Source organism: Canis lupus, chromosome 2, assembly GCF_011100685.1.
Source record: "Canis lupus familiaris isolate Mischka breed German Shepherd chromosome 2, alternate assembly UU_Cfam_GSD_1.0, whole genome shotgun sequence".
In the NCBI taxonomy this organism is placed as follows: Eukaryota; Metazoa; Chordata; class Mammalia; order Carnivora; family Canidae; genus Canis; species Canis lupus.
In genome coordinates, this window is record NC_049223.1 from 72561088 (window position 1) to 72570304 (window position 9217).

General features: G+C 56.5%; 1 protein-coding gene across 1 annotated transcript; it reads right to left on the bottom strand.

Moving 5' to 3' along the window:
* Nucleotides 1-2552: 2552 nt before the first annotated feature.
* TRNP1 (TMF1 regulated nuclear protein 1) lies at nt 2553-8944 on the bottom strand. Its single transcript, XM_038531424.1, has 2 exons — nt 8038-8944; nt 2553-3327 (listed from the first exon to the last, which is right to left on the bottom strand). Exon 1 carries the CDS (start codon nt 8843-8845, stop codon nt 8180-8182), a length of 666 nt encoding a protein of 221 aa, XP_038387352.1. The 5' UTR covers nt 8846-8944; the 3' UTR covers nt 2553-3327; nt 8038-8179.
* Between the last annotated feature and the right edge of the window lie 273 nt (nt 8945-9217).

Consider the following 9217-nt stretch of genomic DNA (forward strand, 5'->3'; position numbering starts at 1 on the left):
CAAGGCCACAGAGGAGGCCCCAGGTGACTTGGGTGAGTCCAGCCACCTCACCTGCTCAATGAGTCCCTGCAGTGCTCGAAAGGGCTAGGACATTGCGTGGAAAGAGTTTCTTGGCTTGGTAACTGAAAGCAGCCTGCCATCCCACCCTATTTGTGCCCACCCAGCTCTGGGCCTGGGAGAGAATAAGTTTCTCCCAGCTCCCAATGGGGGCATGAGGGGGGTGTTCACCGGGTAAGAACACAGGTTTGGCTTGTTGGGGTGGGCAGCAGGGTTCACCTGGATATGGTTGTTTTAGTAAGAAAGCTAGACACCCACAGTATGTGTTTAGACACTGCATTCAGACCACCATGTGCCAGTGACCCAGGTAGGAGCAGAATACATCAGCAAACAAAAGATCAAGATTGGGGATCCCTGGGTGGCGCAGCGGTTTGGCGCCTGCCTTTGGCCCAGGGCGCGATCCTGGAGACCCGGGATCGAATCCCACGTCGAGCTCCCGGTGCATGGAGCCTGCTTCTCCCTCTGCCTGTGTCTCTGCCTCTCTCTCTCTGTGTGACTATCATAAATAAATAAAAAAAATTAAAAAATAAAATAAACAAAAGATCAAGATTCCCTACTCCCATGAAGATTACAGAAAATAAACTAAATTATATAGTCTGAGAAGGTCAATGATGCTTACAAGTATGTAGTAGGGCAAGGGTTTGGAAGTGCTGGAGTACTGATTTTTAAAGGTCAGGTTGGACCTCATCGAAAGGGTGACATTTAATCAAAGACTTAAAGGCAGACTGGATGGCAAGTCATGCGGTGTCTGGAGAAAGAGCTTCTGGGCAGAGAGAATCTGTTAATGTGCACATGCTCCTGGCAGGCGTGTCTGGGGGAGGACACATGTGCCTGAGGGTGTCTGGCCGGCCTTGCTCAGGCATGTGTGCACACCGCTGCTGGTCTGCAACATGCATGGGTGTGAAATGTGGGAGAGCCTGAGCAGGAGTTCCTGGTAACAGCTGCTGTTTCTGGAGCCTCTCCTCTAGGCCAGGCACTGCTAAAGTCTTCAAGGTCACTACCTCTCATTTCATCCTTGAGAGAAGAGTGATTGTTATTTCCACCTTTACAGACAAGGAAGCTGGTGTCAGAGGTCAAAATGTGGCTGGCTCCAGAGCTGTTGCTGTGAACCCCTGAACTCTCCTGCTCCTACACTGATTTCATGTGGATAAGCGAGACAGTGTGTCTTCTGTACATATGTGTGATGGAGCATGTTTGGTGTGTGACAGTTTGTACTGCTGTGCACTTACCATTTTATGTAGGACTAGGGCAGTGTAGCAGTGTGCTGAGATGTACAATTTCTTGATGTACATGACACCAGCCATAGCTTGCAGTGACCATGTCAGAGGCCCATGATGGCAGCAGGTGTGCCTGTGGGTGTGTTTGGGGGTGGTGCCATGTTTCTGGGTGTGAAAAAAACAATGACTCAGTGGCTGGCATTATTTGCTCATGGACAGTTCCTGCAGCCATCTAAGATGCCAGGACAGGTGGAAATCAAGAACTGGGAACCAGAGCCAGAGAGGGGAAGGCTGCAGGAGGAAAGCCCACACCCCAATCCCCTGCAGTGCTTGCCCAGCAACAGTCCACCCATCACCCCTCATGGACCGTGGTGGGTGGCAGCACTTCAAAGGGGAAAGAGGCACTGCTATGAACTTTGGGGAACAGAAGACATGCCCTCAAGCAGTGATACGATGTGTGACCCCTCCAGTCCCACACTCTCCTCTCTTCTCCATGTTTTGAGCCCCGGGAGGCTGCCCTCTGTGGACTGTGTATCAATGGCTCTCTTGTTCTCAACCTTCCTGTTGAGTTCAGGCAATGAGAGGCCCCAGCAGGAGACTGAAAGGAGGAGAATGGGGTGTTTTGTCTGCCTGCTATCTCTCCCCACCCCACCCCCCTGCACCAGGCTGCCATAGTTGGCTGCATCTCTGTCAAAGACCACTGCTCCTGTCAGGGGTGCCCTCCACACAGCTACCCCCTCTGGTCCTGTGCCCTCCCTCCCCCTCCGCCTTCTCCTTCTCCCTGTAAAGGCTCCCCACTCTTGCTAGCCCCAGAGAGCTGCACCCATCCCTTGTTCTCTTTTTAAGCCCACCTGTTTGGAAATAATTTTTTTTAAATCTCTTCCCAGTTTGAGGGTGGCTCATCTGCTGCTGGGGCCCTGACTCACAAACAGGTCCCTATCATCACCAACACAGTCACACACAACCCCCCCCCCCCCCCCGCCAATCCTCATGCTGTCACATTATCACAGATATGCACCACCTTCTCCATGTGACACGGTCTCATGTATGCACCCCCCACCCCCTAGCTTCCTCATCCCATCCTTAACTGGGGCAGACTTCCTAGCCTGGAGCCAGATCAAGGGGAAAGCACTCTGCAAACCAGTCCACAGGGCCAGACTGCTGACCCAAGCTAAACCGAAGCTGCTCAAGGAACTGCCAACTTAAAGAGTCGTGAGAGACACACACAAAGGAAGGGCAGTAGGGACACTTGGCAAAGTCAACCTCAAAACCACATGCCTTTGTCTCACGTCACTGAAATTTATTCTTCCTGAATGTATAAATCAGGGGACTGATTCAATATACATTCATTTTGCGGAATACAAGTTCTGGGTTGTATGTGAGTAAATGTGCCCCCCGCCCCTTCCCTATATTTTCAGGATATTTGAATAAATATGCTCCTTTTTTTTTTTCATTCAAAACTTTGTTTTGAATGTTTAGGTTGCCACCACCTCTCCCTGAGAATGAGGTGCCCCTCCCCTTGGAGCCAGCAGCGATCATCTTTCTGAGGGGCCCAAAGGCACACCCCTAGGCAGAGAGGGCAAGGACAGTGGAGGAGGGAAACAGATTTCTCAGACCAATATTTCCCCTCAAACAGGCCTCCCAGCATTGTCAGGGTGAGAAGCAATGACATCGACCACAATGGAGACCCCAGCTGCGCTGTGACTTAAGAATGACAACTCTATTTTAAAAGAAAGCCTTTTCATTTTCACACTGGAAATGTTCGCTGCTTTCTTAAATAATCTGATTGCAACTCAGAGGACCTGTTGTAACATTTCCAATCACAGTGTCAGCCAAAGTCAAATGTGGCTTAGATTACAGGCACCTTCCCCAGAACCGAGCACCTGGCCGCCGTTGAGTGCAAGGCCCCTGTGATGAGAGGATGGTGCCAAGATCATACGGGATCAATTTGTTTAAGGTTGTGGGACGTCTTCCTGGAGGAGGTGCCCAGGAGCAGGAGCAGAATCCAGGAGTCCAGATCCATAGAGTGGAGGCTCTGAGGAGCTGGGAGGAGCTAGAAAGAATCATTTCAAGAGCTTTAATTACCTTCTTCCCGCAGCCACCCAACCCCACCCAAACTCTTCGACATTTGCGTCAAGAGGGACCATTGTGGATAGAAGGTACAGAGCAATATTATGGAACAGGGCTCCACTGGCTCCTGCTCTGGAAGGGATGGGGGCTCCTGGGGTAAGCAGAGGTTCCCTTGGGCCTTGTCCTTGGCTGGGATCCCCACTGGTCTGAGCAGCTGGAATGGAATGTTCCTGGGAAGAAAAGCCTGCCCCTCCACCACCTCTCCCCTTATGGAGTTCCCCAGAGCCCACAGTGGGGGGAGAAGGGGGATTGTTCCAGGGATTCCTGATATGGCGATGCTCTGGGGAAGCAAAGGCCCACACTGCCTGGGGGCTCTGTCCTGGCAGCCTCTACTGGGCTAGGTAGATTGGATCTATCAAACATTTATGAATCTCCACCATGTGCCATTCAATAGTCAGGAGTTATCTCCTCTCCAGCTCCCCAATAAAACATACACATACACATGAAACTGGGAAGTCATTTGCCCTAGGTCTTTCAGCTGAGAAATTACAGGCAAACACTGAACCCCAGATCTGTCTTATTCCAAACTAGGGGCGCTTCCTGCCCCCACCATGGAGCCTGTCATCCTCCTCCTCTGCCATCCCAGGCTGTTTGCTCTCCTGGGCACCCAACATTCTAACTAGGTGTACAGAGAGAGGAGGTAACCCTCCAAGGCAAGCCCAGGCCCTGAGCATCGTTGGCTGGCCCTTGCCTGAAGCAAAGTGTGCTGACTCAGCCTGACTCACCCCCTCCCCGAGCCCAGACAACCAGGGTGGGGAGCCAACTTCTAGGGGTGTGCCCAGACCTTGGTGGTGGTGATGGGGTGGGGGGGATGTACTTTCTGCCACCCTCCCAGCATCTCATCACATCCTTCCCAGATCTGAGGTTCAGGGGTCACAGTACTCAGACTTAAAGAGTAAGAGCCCAGAACCCCCCTCAAATGGAGCCCTTGTTAGCCTGATAAATGAAAAGCCACGTAGACTAATGTTTAAAGGACCTCTTATTTACAGGCTCTATATCCTTGAGCAAGTCATCTGCCCTCCCTGATCCTTAGTTTCCTCATCCATGAACATGAGGATAATAACCCCTACTTTGCAGAGTAGCTGGGAGGATTATAAGAGATAAAGGGTGTGAAGTGCTCAGCACAGTGCCTAGCGTGGAGGTGATTAATATATTTCAGAACCAAGGAACTTGGCCAGGGTTTGGACTAATGGAAGTTCAAGGACTAGTAGAGGAAGAAATAGGCTGGGGATCTCCCAGCTTTCCCAAATGCCTCCTCCCCCGGGCTGTAAAGCAGGGAGCCTCTCATTAATCTGAGAAGCCTGGCTATTGGGTTTTCTCTAGGGACCCAGCAGGTGGGAATAGGGGGGCAGGGAAGCCTCCTAGAGACTGCCCACTACAGGCTTGGAAGCACCTTGGTCATGATGACCTGTTGTTTAAGCCTAGTTTCTAGGAAGCCTCCCTGGTCCCCAGGTGGCTGAAGAATGGGATGTTCTGATCAATGATCGGTGTAACAAATCTGTGAGGAGCGAAAAAGACTACAGCCTTTCACTCAGACGGTGACTGCCAACCAGGGCGACCTTTTTCCAGGAAAGCCTTTCCTCGTGAACCTGTTTCTTGAGGTCCGAGCCCCGGCCCAACCACATGCCCAACCTTACGCCCCTTCTCCGAATGACCGCCATACCCGCTCGTTCTGACAGACCTTAAAACCCAAGACCTGCGTGAAGGAAGGCTCTGCGTGACGGGAGGGGGCTGGTCGGGGGAGGGGACCCTGGGGAACCTAGCTTGCTCCAGGCCACGCCCCCACTCCCCGGGAAGCAGCCCCACACTGCCCTCTGGTGGCGCCGCCCAGAGACGCCTTCGCTTGGTTAGGGCCCTCCAAAAGAGGAAAAGGCTTATCCAAGGGGAGGGGCAAGTTTAAATTAGAACCCTGAACTTTCTCCCAGCCCTAAGCACTGGCCTGAAGAAGGGCTCCTGTTCTTATCTCCCTTTGCTGAAATCCCAGATTCACTGCTGGCCATCGATATTCTCAAGATTCCCAGGGCTGTGGCCATCAACAAGGTGTTGAGGAAGGGCACCCAGGTGGCTCAGTTGAGCGTCTGCCTTCAGCTCAGGCTCAGGTCATGATCCCAGGGCCCTGAAATCGAGCTCCACAGCGAGATCCCTGCTCAGTGGGGAGCCTGCTTCTCCCGCTCCCTCTGCCCCTCCTCTCTGCTCATGCTCTCTGTCTCTCTCTCTCTCTCAAAATTTTTTTAAAGTGTTCAAGAAGCTGGGAAGGGGGTGGGGGATGCTGTGTCAGTCACCAGACCAGAGGCTATAGTTATTTGTGAAGGCTTCCAACAACACAAATTGCCCAGTCCCAGAGGGACCCCTGGGATAGTTACCACCAGGGATAGTTGCCTCGAGGAGAGCTGGGAGACACCAACCCTTAAAAGCAGAGACCCTCCGAATCAGTGTTCCTTCTTGAGCCCCTGGACTGATTACACTGAGGAAAAAATGGAGCCTCCCAGACGGGGTTGGGTGGGCCAGACAGGGGTGGGGAAGTGGCTTTTATTAGCTGGCTGGGGAATAGTGGGCAGAGCACTGAATCGTGAGTTCAAGTCACTGAACACTGTATGCCTGGGCCAAGGCCCTTGGTGAGAGGCAGTGGGACATCTGGCAGGGGGGAGGGGGACAGAGCTGCCTGTGACACTAGGACCAATCACCATCTCCCACAGACATGCATCACTTTCTCAGCAAGAGCCATCTCTAATTCCTCCCTCCCCACCTCCTCCAAATCGGGACAAAGCTGATGACCAATAAATCCCAGAGAAAGGCAACATCGTCATGGCACAGAGCACTTTACACCATTAGCTAAAAGCTTCTCTGGACCAAATGCCTCTCTCCTGTACAACACAGAAAATGAACAGTGCTGGCTGCAGCCCAGTGCTGCAGCTTGAGCTCCTCACTGTCACCTCCAAGAAGTCCTTGTCCTCTCTGGGCCTCTAGACCCCAAATGAACTAAGTAGCTTCAGAAGGTTCTCCTTTTCCACGGAGGCCAGAGGATCCCAGGGACCCTCACTGCTCTCCTGGCCCCCACACTAAGACTCCCTGAGACTGCCTCCTAGACTTCCCTTCCCTATAAGAATGGGTTTGGAAAGGCCTGGTTGTCAGAAAGCAGCCCTAAAGTTTGGTACCTGAGGAGAGAGAGAGGAAGTGCTGATGAGACTTCAGGTTAGGGCCCCTGGGGCTCTGCCTTTCAGAACAATGCACCTGACCCTCAAGACTCTAGGATTAAACCAGATTCCTGTGACTCTGAAGTTCTCATCCTACCCTCTCTTCCCTATTCCCAAGCCCTGACATGAGGAAGGACAGCTGTGTACAGAGAGGGACTGAGGAAACCGGCCCAAAGAGGAGGCAGAGTTGTTCTAGGTCACACAGCAGACGGGCTGCACACCAGCTCTCTGGAGCCCCTGCCCCTGGGCAGGGAGGAGACACTATGGGAAGGACACACACAGGCCTAGGACCTAGTTCTGTCCAGTCGTGACATGTGACCTTGCCACTCCATAAAATGAGTACTTTAAAAAGTAGCTCCTAGCTCCACCAGCAACAGCACTGCCTGTTTCTAGGTGTGATTTTAAAAAAAATAAAGCATTCCTCCATCACTTGAGGGGGGGGGGGAGAAGAAAGACCTCTGCCCTGTGTTAACCTCACTACAGCCCTTCCCAGAGGTGAGGATAAGCACTTCACAGACGGAAAAGGGAGGTTGAAGTCCAATCAGCCGATGAGCAGCAAAGCAGCAGCCTGGCCATTTAAGGCTGGGAGGATGGGGAGGGGGTCGAGTAGGGGCCGGTGGTTCCTGAAGGGCATGTGGACAGGAAGAGAAGTCAATCTCATTTCAGGTCTGGCCCTTTAAGGCCCCCCTTTCTAGAAGCAGATGACATACCTGCCCCCTTGGGGCCTGTTAAAGGATGGAACCTGGCTCCATTCCTGGCAGAGCCATCTTAGAGACAGGTTAGGAGCGGGCCCCTAGGAGAGCAGGTGCAGCGTCAGGCAGTTACCAAACACCCTACCCTGGTTATCTACGTCAGGAGGTACGCTCGGCAAAACTGCTTGAGAGCGTGAGAAAAGATCTGCCTCCTAGAAGTGGAAGGGCCTAAGTATGATGGAAACAAATCCTCAACTTCTCTGGGATTCCATCCCCTCAAATGGGAAACAGGGGCTTAGGGAGAGAACTCGGGGGTACGTCGCTGGCCCAACCCCTACCCCATCCCGGGACCTCATTATTCTGTCCTCCCCAAGGTGTGGAGCTGGGCAGTTCCAGAAAGCAGCAGTCTCAAGGGCAAGACTCTCCTGACAGCCACAAGGGACCCAGGAAAGGCAACGCGGGCGGGGGGCTGGGGGCGGGGGGGGGGGGGGGAGGCCTGCGTCAGTGCCGCAGGCTCCAACTGGGAAAAAGTTTGCCGGCAAGCCCCTCCCGGAACCTGAGCATCTTCAGTTTATCCAGCTCTACAATGGGGACGTTCTGCAACCACCTCACTCCCCGGGAGGGCTGGGAGAGGCAGAAACAAAGTGGCCGGCTCCATCGGGGACCCGGAGGCCTCCAGAGGCCCCAGGGAAGGGGGACTCGCCGCCCCGCCCGCCCCCTCAGACGCGCCCGCCGCTGAGACCGCACCTCAGCCTCCTTCACTGGGCCCCCGGCCCCCGACTGTCTCTTCCCGGGGTCTGTCAGCTCGTCCTCGCCGGCGACGCCGTCCATCCGTCGGTCGGCACCTCCGCGACGGCCTGTCGGGGGGCCTGGGGTCCCGGCGCCGAGGTCAGCGCTGGGGGGAGGCGGGGCCGCGGGGCGGGCTGCGGCGGAAGGGCGAGTCGGGTTCCGGGCCGTGGCCCCGCCGCAGGCGCCCGGCGCCCCAGGGCACGCAGCCACCCAGGCCCAGGGCCGAGGCGAGCAGCGCGGGCGGGCGGCCGCGGCGGCCGCGGCGCTGGCCCTTCTTGAGGCGCGAGCCGTGCGCCGCCAGGTAGAGCTCGGCCTGCGCCACGCCGCCGCTGAGGCGGCCCAGGCTCTCGGCGCGGTGCGCGAGGCGCAGCTCGGCCGCCAGGAAGACGCGGTGCAGCTGCAGCACCCGGCTCTCCAGCTCCGACACCAGGCGCCGGCGGCCCTCCACCTCCAGCAGTCGCCGCCGCGCTTCGGCCAGCTCCAGCGCGCGGCCCCCCGCCCCCGCCGCCGCCGCCGCGCCCCCTGCCGGCCCGGTGCCCCCGGCGCCCCCGTTAGCGCCCTGGCGCCAGCGCTGCAGCTCCTGCCCGTCCGCCGGGGCCGCGTCGGCCGGCGACGAGACCTGAGCCGGGGTCGGAGTCAAGGTCGGAGTTGGGGGCGGGGGCTGAGGGGACGACAGGAGCTCCCGGGGCGGCGGCGGCGGGGACCCGGGTTCCGCGGTCCCTTCCTGGGCCCCCGGGCCGCAGGCGCTGATGCGGCAGCCCGGCATCCCCCGCCCCCCGGCGGCCTGCAGCGGTCGGTCCGCGGGTCTGGCCAGCTGCCCCCCGCGAGGGGGAAGACCGACGCCGCGCGCGCGAGAGAGATGCCGCGGCAGCCCCCGCGCCGGCCGCGGGCGAGTTTTATAGCGCACGGGGCGGGGCGATGGGCGGAACAGCCAATCAGAGACTGGCATCCCCGAACCCGCCTCCCCGGCCCCGCCTGCTCAGGACCCTGCCCAAACCCCTCGGGCCCTGGTCCTACGTCCGGCTCTGCCCTGCTGGGGCATCCGATCCCCATCCACCTCCCCCAAAATTTGGGGTGAAAGAGGACCGCATCTTCTCTGCTCTGGTCCCTGAGGCATAAGCTCTGGTAACTGGTGCTT

Excerpts from the sequence above, each read along its gene's own strand:
- TRNP1 (XM_038531424.1), bottom strand. The coding sequence starts at position 8,845 with ATGCCGGGCTGCCGCATCAGCGCCTGCGGCCCGGGGGCCCAGGAAGGG.